General features: G+C 58.5%; 2 protein-coding genes and 1 long non-coding RNA gene across 4 annotated transcripts in view; 1 reads left to right on the plus strand and 2 right to left on the minus strand.

The window, feature by feature from the left end:
* LOC148755987 (uncharacterized) overlaps positions 1-17,592 on the plus strand; it is a 21,926-nt gene continuing 4,334 nt past the window's right edge. The window contains exons 1-4 of the long non-coding RNA XR_016018404.1: positions 1-316; positions 8,526-8,635; positions 13,444-13,554; positions 15,676-15,766. This is a non-coding gene — a long non-coding RNA (uncharacterized LOC148755987). The remainder of the gene's footprint in view (positions 317-8,525; positions 8,636-13,443; positions 13,555-15,675; positions 15,767-17,592) is intronic.
* CD248 (CD248 molecule) lies at positions 2,697-5,327 on the minus strand. The gene has a single exon (XM_019737598.3). It carries the CDS (start codon positions 5,286-5,288, stop codon positions 2,979-2,981), a length of 2,310 nt encoding a protein of 769 aa, XP_019593157.3. The 5' UTR covers positions 5,289-5,327; the 3' UTR covers positions 2,697-2,978.
* RIN1 (Ras and Rab interactor 1) overlaps positions 14,665-17,592 on the minus strand; it is a 6,106-nt gene continuing 3,178 nt past the window's right edge. For both annotated transcript variants that reach the window (XM_074336727.2, XM_019737818.3), the window contains one exon: positions 14,665-16,745. In XM_074336727.2, coding sequence (XP_074192828.2) covers positions 16,260-16,745 — 486 coding nt within the window. In that variant the 3' untranslated portion in view covers positions 14,665-16,259. The remainder of the gene's footprint in view (positions 16,746-17,592) is intronic.

The following is a 17,592-nucleotide window of genomic DNA, read 5'->3' on the forward strand; positions in this document are numbered from 1 at the left end:
CGTGCTTTGGGAGAGGGGCCAGACTGACTCCCGTTGGCTGCAAGCTGCGGTGCGGAGGGCAGGTGGCGCCAAAGGCTCATTCATCGACGCGGTCCGCTGAGATCTCGACACCGTCTCGGCGTTCTCCCCAGAGAATCTGCAATCCAGGCGGACAGAAACCGTGGTTGGCGAAGGAGAGAGGTCGCCCGGCCTGGGTTCAGGAGCGTCCTGGTCAGAGACGAGGGGTTCCCACCTACTAGTCTGGGCATAACCAGAAGGAGATGAGTGACTTCGAGAGTCCCACGCCCGGAGAAGGCGGAGTTTGGGTTCCGATAAGGTAGGGCCTACAGATGGACGGGGCCATACATAATTAGGAGGCGGAGCCTGAGATAAGAGGTTGGGTTACATTCTCTGCGTGGGCGGGACTTAAGGGACCTTCAGGAGCCTATTGCGGGCATTCTTAGTGGGCGGGCCTGAGGAACTCTGTGTGGGTGGGCCATTACCTCAGTATGAAGGGAAAGTGTATTAACCGTACGTGGGCAGAGCTCTTCCCCTTGTGAGACGGGTCTGGGGCTCCGCCCCTGCGATTTGGGTCGCCAGTGACGGGGCGGGGCTTGTGGCTGGAAGCAGGTCCTGCAGAGGCTCGAGAGAGGAACGCGTAAACTCCCGGAGGGCGGAGTTTGCATCTCCTGTGGACGGAGTTAATATCTCCGCTGGATTCCCGGCGTTTGGGGACCGAGTCCCTGGCTGTGGGAAGGGGCGGAGCTTTAGTTCTGTTAGGTGGGGCTGCATGAGGAGACTGGGTAAACTCTGGGCGGAGTTCATACCTCCTGGAAGCGGGAACTGATAACTCCCCTAGACTGCGAGAGCTGGACTGAGGAGGCGGGGCTTCTGTCCCTGATGGGCGGGGCCATCGGTACTGTCTTGGCCGGGGTGGAGCTGATAGAACAGAGGGCAGGGCAATGCTGCGAGAATCTCTGAGTTGGCAGGGGCAGAGACTTAAGGCTTTAGTGGGCGGGGCCTCTGGAGAGCTCCCGAGGGGACGCTTGACAGCAGTGAGTGGGCGTGGCTCGTAGTTCCAAGGGACCAGGCAGATAGTGCGAGTGTCTTGATGCACGTCGGGGTCGCGCGTGGATGAGGCGGGGCCTGAGAGTTAGTGGGCGGGGCCTGAGTGCAGCTCTGGGCCTGGGCGGAGCCCTGGCTCAGCGCAGGCGGGGGTTCTGCCTTGGGAGGCTGTCTGTGTAGGCCCGCACGCAGCTCCGCATCTGGTGCTCATTACAGGATGACAAAGAGCCGGCTCTGGGCCCCCTTCCCCACTCCCATCTCCTCCCTCTGATTGCTGTGCATTTAACTCCTTCCTGCCCTTGGGGCTCTCTGGATCCTAGGCCCAGGGTCACAGGAGCGAACTCCAGTCCTCCCTGTCCCAGCAGGCTTTATCACCCACCTCCTGCGCCCGCACCTCCTTCTTAGACCCAGACCTCTGGGCCACCCCACGACCCCCTTTTTCATCTAGCGAACCTCTCCAGCGGCGTCTCCGAGGTTAAAAGCTTGGGCAGAATCTAGCGGGGCGTCTGGTTTGAGTTAGGGGGACGTGAGAGCGGGAGCCGGGAATGGGGCGGCGCATAGCGTTCCCTCCGCCCCCCACCCCCCAGGTTCATCCCCAGCTTCGGCCCCTAGTCTCCTAGTCCCTTAGGGCCCAGCCCGGCCTTCCAGCCCCGGCCCAGTCCCTGGGGTCAGATGGAGGTATAGGGAAAGGGGCTCTGGGCCACCCCTCCTTGCCTGCCCGGGTGGTCGTGGTGGTTCTGCTCCGTCTTAATTAGAGGCCCCTGAGAGGCTGCAACTGAAAAATTACAGTGGTGGTGGGAACCGGCGCCTCCCTGCCCCCAGGTCCTGCCTCTCGCTGTTCCCAAGTCAGTGAGCCCAGGATGTTGGAGGTTGCTGGGTTCTCCCAGGCCGTGATCTTTGACCATCCCCTCCTCCTATTCATGGGGCACTTTAGCCTTGAGCAGCCTGAACCCTCACTCAAGCTGGGGTCTCTTGGTTGTTTCTGAGAAGGGCAAAGTGCGGCCCAAGATGGGAAGGAAGGCTTTGCTCAGGAGGCTGCCCAGTGAGCTGGATGAGGGCAGTCTCTCCTGGGTTAGTACTCTCTCCAGCCCAGCCTGCTAAGCTCTGACTCCCACCTCCTCGTTAGAGCAGGGAGGAGTGCCTCAGGAGCACCTACAACCCAGAGGGCTGGCAGCATCCTTGAGTGACCCTGAGTCCCAGCCACCAACTTCTGGGCAGCCAGCAGGGATGGGAAGGGAAGTACCAGAAGAAAGTTAGGAGAAGCTCACCCACTAGACCATCTTCATTCCCCAGAATCACTAGGCCCAGAGCTACCTTTGACCCCTAAAACCCAGTTTGGCTCCAGTTCAGCGGAAGCCCTCATTCCAGAACCCTCCCCCAGATTCAGCCCCACCTTCCTGGAGTTTTGGTATGAAGAACAATTATGGAATTCTCTCCGTGCCAAATATCCCACTCCTGGATTTTCTGTGTGACTTTGGGCAAAGCTTTGCCCTCTCTGGGCTCTTGTTTCCCTGAGAATCGCTGAAGCATACCCTCTCTTAAGGGGTCTTACCTTATTACCAAGTTTCCCATGTAAGTTTCTTCTTGAGGTCCCCTCCTTTTTTCTGAGTCCTCCCAGACCCTCCCCTCAGGCACCAATGGGGATCAGGAGCTTCGGGTGAGGTTGGCACCCTGTTTATTGGAGGAGACCCCAGCACCCACCCCCTGAGGTCCTGGGGGCCTCAGCATCTCCTCTGTCATGAGTGCCAGGCCAGGGAGCAGAGTTTCCACAAGTCAAGTCTAGTGGTTGACTGAGAGAGGAGCCTGGCTGCGCCTGGGGGAGCGGGAAGCTCTCTGTCCATCTGGGCAGGCCCCATGGGTCATTGGTGCAGCCTGGACCATGTGTCCAATGCACGCCTCTTTCCCCCACCCCCACAGAGGGGGGCTGTTCCCCATCACACGCTGGTTCTGCAGGTCTGCACCCCTGTGAGGCTTCCCCGGTGGGGCATAGGTTCTGTTGGGTCCTTGCTCCCAGCATGGGTGACCCAGCGATAGCAGTCTGTGATGCGCTTGTTGGGTGCGTGCGGGCCACAGCGGGTACAGTACACGATGCCCAGTGCAAGCAGGACCACCAAGAAGACACATGTTGGCACTAGCAGTGCCACCAGCAGCCACCGGTCATCCCTCCGGCTTCTCCCGGCAGGACTGGCCTCCCCCAGGGCTGTTGGGGCGGCTGTGGGGGCCACTGAAGGCAGCCATGGGGCCAGCTTGGAATCAGAGGCATTTTCCCTTGGCATCTGTGGGGCTTTGGAATAGGTATGTGTAGGGCTGGTGGGAGTGGTCTGGTTAGTGGGACTCTGAGGGGGCAGGGGAGTGTGGAGGACTGGGGGCTGGGTGGCAGCAGGTACAGGGACTTGATGGGCAGGGCGCACAGGGGACCTGGAAGTAGTGGTCAAAGAGGGCTGGATAGTGGAAGTAATGGGAAGGTGGGTGTCCTGGGCTTTGAGCACTGGGACATCTGGGGTCCCAAGGGGGTGATGGGCACTGGAAGTGGTGACCAGAGGGGTACGGTTAGCTGGGATTGGAGGCAAATTATTGGTGGTCTGGGTATCAGAGACCTGAGTGTCTGGAAACATGGGGGTCTGGTGGACAAGGGGCAGTTCAGGGTATTTGGCTGAGATAATCGGGGGCTGGTGGGCAGGGGACTGTGCTGGGTGAGTGGCAGAGATAATAGGGGGTTGGTGGACAGAGGGCAGATCTGGATAACTGGCTGAGATCATGGGGAATTGGTGGTCACGGGGCAAAGCTGGGTGTACGGCAGGGATCCTGGGGAGCTGAGGGGCAGGGGCCAGAGGTGGGCGTGTAGCAGAAATAATAGGAGGCTGGCGGGCAGAAGGCAGTGTGGGGCGTGTGGCAGAAACCACCACGGGTCGGGTGACAGAGAGCACTGAGGAGTGGTAGGGGACCTGGGGAGCACTGAGTGGGGGTGGCCAGGTAGGGTCCAGGTAGGGCATCTGAGGCTCTCCGTCCTCTGGGAAGCTCGGTCTGTAGGCCAGGCCAAAGTCAGGCGGCTGTGTGGCCTCCATCCATGGGATCCCAGGCATCTCTGTCCAGCCACCATTGAAGTCCTCCCAGGCCTCTTCATCCTCCCTGTCATCCAGCAGCTCATCCCCAAGGTCCTGGGAAGCCCGAGCACCCATAGCCCCAGCAGGGCTGCAGCTGATGCCATCAGCCTCAAGCTCGTGGCCCTCACTGCAGTAGCATTCAAAGCCACCGACATAGTTGACACACATCTGCTGGCACACGCCGGCGATCTGGCACTCATCTGTGTCCACGCAGCGGTGGGGCTCATCTTCGGCTGGCCGGAAACCCAGGCGACAGTGGCAGCTATAACCCTGTGGCCCACCAGGCTCACACTGCTGCTCACATGGGGCCTGGGCACAGGGGTCCTCACAGCTGCGCCCATCCACTGCCAGCCGGAATCCTTCAGTGCAGCGACAGGACACATGACCATCCACCTCCTCCACACACTCGTGTTCACAGCCCCCGTTGTCGGGACCACAGCCAGTACCTGGGCACAAGGGCCCAGCCCGTGACCAGCGCACACCACCCTCAGGCTGCTTCACGCACAGCAGAGAGGCTTCTCTGCCAGCCTGGCATGGCACAGCAGCCACAGAGCCGAAGGGCAGCCACTCAAACTCGGTGGAGACCAGGTGGAAGGGCGTTGTGTAGACAGCTGGGCCAGCCTGGCCCGCCTCCTCCGGCAAGGCTGGGCAGGAGCCCTCAAAGCCAAACTGGCACAGGTAGCCATCGACAGCCAGTGTGCAAGAGCCCTCGAGCCACCGATGCTCACCATTCGCCTCAAGGGCTGCACAACGCTGGGCCGGGCAGGGCCCGACAGTGGCCGGCTGGGCCCAGTTGGTGAAGGCCGTGTCCTGGTCTCCCGTGGTCCACGTGAAGCCGCGCAGTGGTCGCTGTGGCTGGCATTGCCTGGCCGGCCGCTGCAGGCCGATCCACAGCAGCTGGCTGGCCGGGCCGGCACCCACCAGGCTGTCCACGCGCTGGGCCTCCTCGGGGGTCCGTGGGGTAGCCAGGTCGCCCCCCAAATCGCGGCAGGCTCGCCAGGCCTCCAGGAAAGTACGGCGCCGTGGGAAGAGGGCGTAGCAGCTGCCCGGACCACAGGCAGCTCGGGGCTCGGCGGCCCAGGGGGCCTGGCCCAGCGTGGGCACCATGGCCGCCCAGGCCAGTAGCAGGCGCAGCAGCATCGCGACGCCCCCCGACTGGCCCGGGCCCGGCCCGCGATCGCTCTTGACAGGGGGAGGGACTGGGCCCTCTGGTGGGCGGGCCGGGGGCGGGCCCGGCCGGACTCAGGCCTTGTAAGGAGTGGGATGGGGCGGCTGCCAGCTCCCTGCTCCTGCTCCCCGGGGGCCGCCGGAGCAGGAAGCAATCGGGCGGGGGGCAGGGGCGGGGGTACTGGGGGTTGGGGGCGGGGGAGGGGAGGAGGCGCGCGAACGGGCTGGGAGTCAAGGAGAGGGGACTGCCTGCCTGAAGAGGCTGGATGACCCTCAGAAAACTCCAGCGCAGCCTGGAGCTCTTGGCAGAGGGGTGAGATCACTTCCCACAGACGGAAAGTGACCCAAATCTGGACACACCAACCTCATCACACTCGTGAACAGTCTCACAGCCCAACTGCTTGTCATACGTGTGGAAACATGCTCTGACTCACACCCTCCACATCACACGAGTGGGTATGCTCCTCTCCCTGCACAAGAACACTCGACCATCTGCCCCTTGGTCCTAGATGTACATGTGCTCTGACAGGCTAAGCCCTTCCTCTCACTGTAGACCCACGTGGGCCTGCAACCCCCTTCCCACACATTCACATGCTCTGACATGCTGCCCCCCTTAGTGCACATACAAAGTAGCGTGGCATTCTACATGCCCTAACACATGGAGTCCCTCCAGTTCATGTGCAGGCCCTGAACTGGAGACACCTTGATCTCTCAGGAACCGGTATCCTCAACCCCTTATTTATGTACTAAGCTTTTGACTCAACCTCCCCCCACCCACCCACTCCCTAAGCTTCTGGCTCCAGCTGGACAGGGCTGCCCTCCCTCCACCTCTGCTCAGCCAGGGCCCTGGGAACCTGGGCTTAGAGGGGGAGGAGTTGGCCCCCAAACAGGAAATGCTTCTCTGGGCTCCTGCTGCAGGAGGGCAGGGTACAGGGGGAGGGAGCTGGGCAGGGGCTGGGCTGCACTCAGGGTATGCAGGGCTGGCTGTTAGGGAACTGGTGAGAGGCCATGTATGGGCATAGGACACACAATGACACACACACGTGTGTGTGTGTGTGTGTGTGTGTGTGTGTGATACAGGAGTCACATGTGTGGAGCTCTCCCTGCCCTCAGGGCCTGCTGTGTAGGGCCTGGCCAGGGTCCTCTTCTTGGAGGCCTCTGGAGGCATGTGCACTGAGCCTATCATCCAGGATGGTCCCTGGGGAGCCAGTTGTCAGATTAACCCGTGCACGCCCACTGAACTCTTGGCAGAAGTTTGAGCTGGGTGTGGGGATATGGAGGAGAGGTCCTGCCCCTCAGTGCATTGCTCTGGTCCAGCTTCCCACAATGCCACTGATTTGCTGTGTGCCTGCAGGGAACTCACTGACCCTCTCTGGCTCTCCATTTTTCTTATCTACAAAAAGGGGGTAATGTGTCAGGGCCCTTCCCCGCAGCAGGGCTAGTGTATCTCAACACTCAGTGTTCACAAATGTGCTTTGTCAGCTGCAAAGCAGGAGGCAAGTGTTCCTTAGTCTTCTGAGGAAATCTGGGTGGGGGTGGGGCCCAGGGCTGCTTTGCTAACCACCTTATGGTACCAGGGCTAGCACTGCAGACACAGCCAGTTCTCCTGAGAACAAGGGCTTTTGAAGTGCTTGCTCTATACCTGGAAGGTGGTTCTGTCGCGGTCGACATCTGTGAAGCACATAAAACGATCCCCGTTCTCACGAGGAGAAAGGCAATATGGGCAGTTCAGCCTTGTCTTGGCTCAGGCCCAAGGCCTTGAGATCATCCTTGACTCCTCTTTCTCCCACACCCCACGTCCAATCTCAGCAGATTCTGTCAGTTTCACCTTCAAAACAGATCCAGAATCTGACTGCTTCCCACTACCTTCTTTGCCACCCATCTTTGGCCCCCACCACTACTGTCATCTTCCATCTAGACTCTTGCAATAGCCTGTCCTCTGCGCTCTCTTGTGTCCTCCCCATTCGGTCAGAAGGATCCTTTTAGAAACTAAGTCAGATCCAGTTGCTCCCCTGCCCAGAAGCCTGAAGGCCCCTATCTCACTCAGAGGAAAGGCCACAGTTTTCACCATGGCCTCCAGGCCTATGTGATCTGCCCCCAAACTTCTCATCCCACTCCTTCCCTGTCATCCCTCCTCTCCAGCCACTCTGGCCTCCTGGCTGTTTCTGAAACTTACCAGACTCAGGTCTACCTCGGCACCTTTGCCTTGGCTGTTCCCCCGCCCATTCCCCCCACCACACACACACACACACACACACACACACACACACACACACATTCTGGTAACATCTGAATGCTCTCTGCCCCTTCACTTTCTTCAGGTCTCAGCTCCCGTTCAGTCCCTGACTACCTCCCTCCCCACCCTTGGGGCTCCCTGGCCCCCTAGTCTTGTTGCATTTTTTTCCTTTGCACTTACCACTATCTGACACGGTATATATTTACTTGTTGGCTCAAATTCTCCAGTAGCCAGGGTTTCTCCACCTTGGCATTATTGCGATGCAAAGCCGGGTAATTATTTCTTATAGGGACTGTGCTGTGCTTTGTAAGATGCTTAGCAGCACCCCGTCTTCTACCTCCATGCCAGTAGCACCCCTCCAGTTGGGACAACTGTCTCCAGACATTGTTAATCAATCGTCACATCCCAGAACCGTATCACCCTCAGAGGAGAACTCCTGCCCTAAGAGACTGTGAGCTCCACGAGACAGGGTCATCGTCTTGCTCCCTGTTGTACCCTGAGCCTGGAAAGCTCCTGGCCCATAGATGCTGCTAATAGGAGGTTGGCAAATGAATGAATGAATGAGACTCAGCTACCGTGTTTCCCGAAAATAAGGCTTAACTGGAAAATAAGCCCCAGCATGATTTTTCAGGAGGACATCCCCTGAACATAAGCCCTAATGCGTCTTTTGGAGCAAAAATTAATATAAGACCTGGTCTTATTTTCGGGGAAACATGGTAGGTGAAGAACTTGCCTCAGGATGATGTAAGTGTGGGAAACTGGTATTCTGCTTGGAGCCAAAGCCCACTTGCTCTCCACACTCGCCCAGACTTCCCCAGAAGTCAGACCATCCTAGAACTGAGAGATCTCTGGAAATCAGCAAGCCTTTTTGCAGGTGGGGAACCCGAGGCCTTGCAGGGAGTCTCAGAGCAAGTCAGTAATAGGGCTGCGATTCAGGCCTCTTGCCTGTTATTTCAGTTCTCTTTTTGCTGCAGTGCCCTGAAGACTCATTTGAGCACAGTCTGAGAGTGGGCATGACAGCAAGGCATGAGGACGCGAGGAAGGCGGGATAGGAAGAAGACACGGCCTGGACAAAGGGACCGAGGTGGGTGATTCAAGACGCATATAGAGAATACGAAGGACTCCACTGGGCCTGGAGTGAGGGACATCTAGAGAGTCAGTCAGGAGTAGAGAAGCTGGCTAAAAGGCTGGCCTCTATTGTAGGGGTATGGGGAAGGGGCATGACGGGAGATCCCTGTGGCTGGTGTGTGGTGGGTGGAGGGCAGACCAGAGGCCAAGGACCAGTTAGAAGGTTGTTGCAATAGTCTGGGAGAAAGGAGTGAGCTGGCTGGAGAGCCAGGCAGCAGGGCGGGCCAGGCTGGGGGAGGCAGCCTCTGGAGTCTCCTTTGGGGCAGGCCAGAGCCTGGTCCAAGGGTGTGGCGGGCCCAGTCATGATTCAGGCAATGGCCAGTGCTGGGGCTGGGGCGTCTGAGGGGAGGCTGCAGGCCGTCTGGCTAGTGGGCGTGTCAGAGCAGAGGTCAGGACTCCAGCCTCTGTGGGGGTGAGGGGTTGGGGGGCAGGCAAGGGAAGCTAGAGGAGGAGGGTCAAAGGCCACATTCCAGATGGTCTGGCTGGGACCACTTTCAAGTGGAGGGAAGCCTGGGGGGTGGGTAGTGTGAGGAGGAGTGGGGCATACCTAACACTAAGAAGGCTAAGCGTTCGGTAGGTAGAAAATGAGACTTGGAGACGAAGCTGAGTGCCCAGTTTGGGTAGATGCCTAACACTCACCCGCCCTCATCCAGGTTGGGAGAGATGGAGGTGAGGCAGCCCAAGAACCTCCTGCCCTAGGGGGAGACAGAGGATCTGGCGGGTGAGAGGGTGAAGAGAGATTGTTGTGTTCTAACTCTTCCTGCTGGTCCTGTTCAGCCTGACTCATTTTGGTTCCCCCGTAACACAGAGAAGATGCTAATTGATACAATACATGCTTGGAGGATGGGTAGGTGGATTATGGATGGATGCATGGATGGATGGAAGTGTGGTTCAGTAGGACAATGGGTGGATGGACAGGTGGATGGGTGGACGGATGGATGGGTGGACAGATGGATGGGTGGACGGATGGAAGGGTAGTTAAGTAAAAGAATGAGTGATGGACGGATGGGTAGATGGCTAAGTGGGTGGGTGTGTGGATGAGAAGATGTTTAGATGCGTGGTTGGGTCCCGGGGTTCAGGCAGAAGCGCTCATTCATAACTAGCCATCCCTGTGATGGATGGCATGCTCAGAATGTAATTCTATGGGTCTGTAGGGGTGCAGCCCAGGAGGACGGACAGCTTGGGCTTCCACTGGCAGGGATTATGTGTGATGCTTACCACATAACCTGTTTTCTTTATTGGGGCTGGAGGCCAGTATGTCTCCCTGGATGGAGTGGGACAGCTCAGGACGCCAGGCACAGCTCACAAAAGGGGTCAGCAGTCTGGGGTTCCCTGCTTTGGGGAGAGCTCACCTCAAGAGGGGCATGAAAACGGAAGTCCGCTTCCCCAGAAGGAACCTTGTCTTCCAGCTACTGGGACAAGCCAGATGGTGGTTTTGGATACAGTGCGTGGGCCCGTGAGGGTGGGGGTGAAGGCAGCGGCAGAGGGCCCAGTGGACCAGCCAGGATGGGGGGGTCGAGTGTGATTGGGGGGCCCCCCCAGGCATCCTAGAGCCTGGCGCCCCTGCTGCTGAGCCAGCAGATAGCTTTGTGTACAAATCACCTCCCTTCCTCCTTTTTCTTTTGTCTCCATCCCCCCACCTCCCTTCATTTCTAAATTCTTCGCAAACCACCCCAGCCTCTGTGCTGTCAGAAGGAAGGGTCTATGGGTGGGTGGGCGGAAGGCGCCTGGTCTTGGGTGGGAACCGCGGGAGAGGAGGTAGGAGCGGTCCCAGGGCAGGAGTGGGGAGGGAAGCGAGTCTGGGAGGGAAGGGAGCGATTTTGGTCTCCTCCCCCTCCCCACATGCTGGGGCCCCACCCTGTGTGCTTCTGGATGGGTGAGCCCTGAGGGAAGCGGGTGGTGTAGGAACTGCACAGGGTGGGAGAGACAGGCTTGGGAAAGGTGGGGCCCAGGAAGAAGGGGTGTTGTCCACACTTGGCCCCTGGGAGTAAAGGATTCTGATGGGGTGAATGGGTATCTTTGCCATTGGAGGGAGACTGTGTGTTCATGGGTGTACCCAGTGTCCATGCATGACCATGTGTGTGCATGTTTGCACAGGCCCTGCACTGCTGTGGTGTGCACAGCTGGGTGACGTGTGTGTGTCCTCATAGGTCCACACCTGTGCCCACAGCTGTGCAGAGAGAAGCATATGGCTGCCCTCAGATTGCCCAACCTGGGCCCAGCTGGGGCCCCAGTCTCTCTCCTGGCAGATGCCTGACCTGAACATCTGGCCACATCTGCACATAAGGAAGGGAGTCCTGGAGCTCCCATCAGATGTAGAAGGGCGCAGCCCTCCCTCTCAGTATAGTGGTATCTGGCAGAGGCCTGCCACCTAGGGTGACCAACTAGGCTTAGTTTGCTGAGGACTTTCTTGGTCTAAGCACTGTAAGTCCCATGTCGCAGGAAGCCCTTCAGCCCTAGGCAAAGGAGGATGGTTGGTCACCTGCCAGGGACATTTGTCTTTCCACTGTGTCCTTCCTACTATTACCCCCATCTTAGTCTGCCCTCTACTCAGTCTCTACCTGCAGCCCTGGAACTTTCCCCCTCTTGTTCTATCCAGTTCCCTCTTCTTCCTGCCCCCTCTCTGTCCCCAGGGATCTCTTGTCTCGCTATCCCTCTGACAGCAGAGCCTCTTCTTCCCTCCTTCTGTGTCAGGCGTCTCTAGTTCTCTTGTCTGTCTCTGGGTCTCTCTCCTCTCCTGTCCCCAGGATTGTCGCCTTGTTGGGGTCTGTCTCTCTGTTCTCTGCCTACTTGCCTGTCTCCTCTCTCTGCTTCTGGTGTCTTGCCCACTCTGTCTCCCTGATCCTGTCCCAGGGTCTCTGGCTCACCACCTTCCCTGGGTGGTCCAGGCCCCCCCTCTCCTCCAGCACACATCCCCGGGGCTGGCTGGGGTGGGAGCCAGGTCTGGGGGCTGTGACTGGCCGGGAAGGGGAACCCAAGCAGACATGATATTTATGTTAAGACTTCAAAGTGGAGCAGAGCCTGAGGCGGAGATGGTGGGGGCTGGTGGGGGTGGGGGGTGGGAGGATGGCAGGCAAAAGCCAGACTAAGGTCAGCTCAGGCCCCTCCTTGGGGAAGGTCTCCTTGGTGACACATACCTCCCTCATGGGACACTGAGACCCAGAGTAGGACAGAACAGGCTATTTTGGTACAGAGTTCCAAGAAAGGCACTTCCTGTGCCCCGTTCTGCCCCTAGCCCCATCCTTTCTTCCTGTCACCCTGCAGGAGAAACTGGGTCCTCTGAGCATTAGTCCGGCCTGGGGGGCAGTAGGCTCAGGGGGTGGCAGGAGCAGAAGGCTCCATCTCAACAGGAAAACATCCCTGGTGCTAGGACAGCCCTGTGTCCTCAGCTTTCTGGCAGAAGCCTCGCTTGGCAGGGCAGGAAGGTCTGTAACCCTGTGGGCCAGGCAGGTCCAGCCCTCAGGGCCTCTGGTATTCACTCAGGCTGCCTGCCTGAGGGCCCAAGGGGCCAAGATGGCTGTGAAGGTCACCCCACCCCTGCCCCCACCCTTGGCCTAAGCCCTGCTAAAGACACCCAGCTGCAGGACTAGGAAGGCGTGGGGTCAGGGGCCCAGGTCCTGGGCAGGAGGGGCCGATTGTCTCATCCTGGGGCTCTGCTCTGTGTCCTGAGCCCCTCCCAGGAGCCAGGCCCAGCAGACACCACTTCAGGCTGTCGCTTCCTCAAAAGGAGACTTCTCCCAGGAAGGCTCCCCTCCCAGACTAGAGGCTTGCTCTGGAACCAAGACCCTGTGGTTTGAAGCCCATCCAGGCCCCCAAAGCCCCAGCCCCTGGGCCAGTGCCCCCACCCCCCCCAACCCCCAGATCCTCCCCAGGCGCTTCCGTGAATCACTCAGGCTGGAATCTGATGAGCTCAGGCCTCCCCACCCAGTACTGCGGGCTTCTGCCTCCTGCCTGGCCAGTGGGGTCACCACACCCCCCATCGGGGTCTTTTCAGCAGCTCTCAGACCTCTCCAAGGTCTACCATGGGAGGGGGGGTCTGAGTGGTGGCAGGGATAGGCCAGGGCTGGGAGTGAGATTAGTCAGAAAGGCTTGGATGTCTTCTGCAGGATCAAAAGTATACAAAGTATGTGTGTGTCTTTGTGTGTGTGTCTGAGCGGGGGACTTGGGTGTGTCAGCGGCAGTCCCACATGGGTAGGTGTAAATGGGTCATGAGGTCCCTGTGTAGCAGTTCACCACACGTCTCTGTGTCAACCTGTCCCTGTGTCAGGGAGTCATATTCTGAACCCAAGAGGGAGGGTTGTGAGAGAGTATCTCTGAGTTTGCTGATCTAGGATGTCTGTGTCAGGGTGTGGGTTGGAGGAGGGGCTTATGTGTGTCACTGTCCCCTACCACAGGGCACAAATGGTTAACAGTGTCAGAGTGTTCCTAACACTCTCTGTGTTCCTGTTAAGGTTGGGGGTGCCCAGGTTTTACCGTCCATGACTGTGGCAGGGAGGGTATCACATGCTCTGCAAATGTGAGTCCGGGTATTTCTGTGTGTTAAACTGTGAACACTGGCCACAAAGCTATGGCAGAGTGTTAAATGCTCTGTGCTGAAGGTGTGTCAGGGTGTGGTTGTGGGTCTTAATGACTGCTTTCCTGCCCACCCTTCACAGGGTCCCCTCAGGCCATCCCACAGGCCTCGACTCCTGGGCCTGCCAGGCGGGTAAAGCCCTGGGTGGTAGGCGGCCCCTTCCTCAGTCTTTTCTCGACCTCTGTTCTCAGGATCCCTGTTGGAGGGACGATCCCCAGGCCTCACTGCAGGGCTGCTTCCTTCTTGGAACCCGGCTGGGCAGCGGTCTTCGGAGCCCGGGCAGAGTCCCTGGGTGGCCTCAGGTGAGAAGGGGACCTGGCTTGGGACTAGGAATGGGCATGCTCGCCCCCTGGTGGCAGCGATGGAGAATGCACTGCCCGCGCCCCAGGGATTTCGAACTGTTTAGGCTGAGTCTTCCCCAGTCAATCACTCCACATGTATTTACTAAGTGCCAATTCCGGGCCAGGCATTGTTCTAGGCCCCTGAGATTTAATGGGGAACAAGGCCAACTTGGCTCTGGCCTGCTAGTGGGGAAGACAGACAATAAACAAACCCACACATGGAACTATGGTGACTAGAGGTGATAAGTGCAGCATTTCCAAGTGAGGAAATGACTTGGTGCTCCTCAAAGAGACCCAAATGTCAGGCTTCCAGAGCTGCCCTGCAGCCATGGATGCTGGATAAGGCCTGGCGCCTCTCAGAGCCTTCCTCTTACAGAGGCCAAAGGTGGGAGGCTGGGGTGGGGGAGCGGGCAGTGCAGAATCCAAGCATAGTCTGCTCCTTAGTTACTGCCCAGATCACATCTGTTTCCCTCTGGCTGGGGCTGTGGGTGCTTGGTGTTTGGTCCATATGGATACTCCATAGGTTACTGTTGAGTGCAGAATCAGCTCTACAGAACCTGGCATCCGAGCCCTTTGTCCTGTAACAAGCCACTTTCCCTGAGCAAGCCCGTTTCCTCACCTGCAAAATGGTGATAATGAGCCCAGCCTAGCATTGCCTGTCCTGCCTGGAGCCCCAATCCCTGTATCACAACCCTTGGTCCGATTTACCTGGCCTGGACCCCTGACAATCCGAATTTCTTGAGAAGATAAACCAAAGGACTCAGACAGACGACAGGGCCTGGCGGGGCTCTGCTGGGCCACTGCTGAGGGCAAGCTGAATTCCCAGAGCCTGGAATTAGGACTCAGCACTGAAAGGGGGTGGGAGGAACTTGCAGAGGCCCCCAAGATGGGCCAGAAGCCTCAGCCTTGAGACCTGCTCCTGGCTTCTCTGAGCACCCCCTGCAACCATTCCAGGCCCTTCCTCTGGGACTGAACTTGAAACATCCTGTTTGGTTCCCAGAACCAGCCCTCCCTGAACCTCCCAGCTTCCCCCCTCACCGTCCTCCACTCTTAGTAGTTATCAAACTCCAATCAGTGGACAGCCTTTATTGAGCTCCTGGAGTGCCCAGTACGGTCAAGGCACCGGGGGTGGGCATGGGATAGGGAGGACCTAAGGGGAGACTCCCTACCAGCGAGAAGCTGGGTGTGGGGTGTGGGGAGGGGAGCGCTGCTGGTGGCCTAGTGAGAAGTCTGGGAGCCCTGCAACTGGGCTGCTTTAGGTTTATCTGAAATCCCAACGTCCAGGATTTCCACCTTCCAGGGTCAGGTCTGTCTGACATGTGGGCTGATGTCCCTTGGTGCGCAGCGCCTGAGGGAATGCCTTGGAGACTAGCTGGGGTCCTCCTTCCACCAGGGGACAGTTCCTGTCCAGGGAGTGGTCCCTGTGAGGCTGGCCTCGCCCAGACCCCACTCGAAGGTTGCTGAGGGCCAGCTGCCTCAGCCCCTGCTGTGTCCCCAGGTTGTCCGGGGCTGCGAGTGCAAAGCCCATGGGACCACCTAGGCTGCTGAGACCCTGGAGCCTCCCCTGCCCCTGCGAGTCACCCCTGCGCGGCTTCCTGGCCCACGCGCAGCCCCTTGTGGTCGTTGCAGGTATTTTCTTTACTCAGATTTGCTGCCTGCTCTGTTGCCATTGAGGGTTAATTGGTGGCTTAGAAGAGGGGGCCTAGTTGGAATTTGATGCTCAGGTTTGGGTGGGGGAACCCCTAATGGCCTGCTGCATAGTATTTTAGGAGTCACTTTCCAGAACCTCAGTGGGTAATAAGCATGACCGCCCATAAAGCTCTTGTGAAATCCACAAAAGCTATAATAAATGCAGAGAAAATGGTTTCCATTTTGGAAGACTGGCTCCCTATTCCATTCCCCTGGGAGGACTTTCCATCTTGGAAAGACCGGAACGTGGGCACTCCGCTGGCTGGTCCTGACCTTCAGAATCTCCCCTGGGCTGACTGCAGAACATCACCCACTGGCAAGTGCAGACAACAACCCTTGGCGGGGTGGGGGGCAATGCTAACATCCCACTTCCTTCCCTCCCCTTCCCCCCAGCCTGAGCTCTACTTTGCAGCAAAACCATCCATTTTGACCCCTGGAAGACTTCTGGGAGAAGGCAGCGTGGCACTGTACCCCCACTTTACAGGTGAGGGCACTAAGGTTTGGAGGTGCTAGTCCTCTAGGTGGTATGGAGCAGAACTGGGCCCTTGCTGCCTTCCTGAATTCTCCTGACACCCAGGAGTGGGTGGAGTCTTACAGGGCCTCAAAGCCTCCAGCCTGGAGGGGCTGCCTGGGCAGTGGCCCTGCCCTGGGCTGTGCCCCTCCCCCGGGGCCAGCTGCTGGGCACACTCACCCGGCTGGAGGGGGAGAAGGATGAGAGACAAAGGGCCTTTGATCTGGTGTCTCCCAAGCCCCCTCGACTTTCCTCCAGCACCCCAGATGTGGCCAGTCCAGGCACTCCCCTAGCAGGTATGGTCGTAGAGATCAATACCACACAGGAGGTGGCAGACACAGGAGCAGCCAGGGGTGGACAAGGCTAGGGTGGCTGTGGCCTTGGTCGGGGGGGGCTGATGGCGCTGAAAGGCATTCCCAGCAGGCTCAGAATTTTCTGCCGAAATAAGCCTTCTGGCCACTTCCAGTTACTCCTCAGCTACCCGGCTTCCCTCTGCCTCTGGTTCCTCTGGCTGAGCAGGGCCTCCCCTGGCTGGGCCCTCGTCCTGCTCGGCAATTGTCTCAGCCTTTCCTCTGCTGTCCTTGTGGCTGGCTTTGACGTTGATGTCCCCATCTCCCCAGCCCCCTTTCTCCTCGTCCTCGCCCTCTGCCTCTGGCTCCCTGCTGTCCTTCTCTGTGGAGGCCCTGGGAGAGGCCCCTGAGGTTTCGGGCCAGTCGGCCTTGCGGTAGACCAGGTAGCCAGTTGTGGGAAGCCCGTGGGCCAGGGCTCCGGGGGGCAGGCGGTGGTAGCCCTGCTCCTTGTACAGGAACAGGCCAAAAGTGTCAGGCTGGGTCACTCGGAACTTGGTGGCACAGAGCTGGTTCAGGGTGGCAATCGAGGCCCCTGAGGGAATGGCCAAGGTCTTGGAGGTGCAGCCACTGCTGGGGTCCTGATAGGCTACTCGGAGGAGGTGCTGTGCAGGAGAAGCAGAAACAAGAACTCAGCCCTGCCTGGTACATATCTGGCTGCAAAGCTTGACGTTCCAGTTTAGGCTCTGCAGACACAGGGGTGGCTGGTATAAATCCAGTGGTAGAACCAACTGGAAATAGCCTTTTGGACAAGGTAAGCTCCGAGGGGTCCCAGAGGAAAGATGTGCTGGGGCTAAGGGGTCCCACTGCAGGCTGCAAGGCTGGCCCAGCAGGCCTGTGTGGCCTAGCCCTCATACTTAGATAGAGTACTCTAAGTGCTGCCCTGTATTAACTCATTTAATCCTCATATCAACCCCAGGAGGTAGGTATTATCCCATTTTACAGATGAGAGAACTGAGGCACAAAGAGGTTATCTAATGTGCCCAAGCTCCTACAACCAGAAAGTAGCAGAGTCAGGAGTTGAACTCAGGATCTGACTACAAAGTCTGGACTCTTAACCAAGGCTTGGAAGGGTCCCTTGACTAGATGGAGAGGAGGGTGAAGGGCAGGGATGGCATGTGGTCTGAGAACACGAGGCCTGAGCCCAGATGGGAGGTGGAATGGAGCATAGGCGGGAAGCCTGAATCCAGGGGAGGGCAGAGCCCCAGCTGGGGGCCTGCCCCATGTCCCTTTCCTTCTCCGTGTCATGTCACAGTTTCCTTATCTGTAAAATGGCCCCATTTCAGAGTTCCTGTGAAGACTCAGGGCTGAGCCCCTGGAGCACTGAGCACACATGGAACGTCCTCCTTCTAGAAAGAAAGGCTGGCTTGGACCTTTTCTTCCGCATGGGGCACTGTTTCTATGGCAGGTGGTGTAGGACCAGCCTTTCCCCTGCTGGGCCTGTTTGGGGTG

This window comes from Rhinolophus sinicus, chromosome 14 (genome assembly GCF_057876585.1).
Source record: "Rhinolophus sinicus isolate RSI-liver-muscle chromosome 14, RSI-T2T, whole genome shotgun sequence".
In the NCBI taxonomy this organism is placed as follows: domain Eukaryota; kingdom Metazoa; phylum Chordata; class Mammalia; order Chiroptera; family Rhinolophidae; genus Rhinolophus; species Rhinolophus sinicus.

Bases quoted from the DNA above. Each gene is read 5' to 3' on its own strand.
- CD248 (XM_019737598.3), bottom strand. From the start codon at position 5,288: ATGCTGCTGCGCCTGCTACTGGCCTGGGCGGCCATGGTGCCCACGCTG.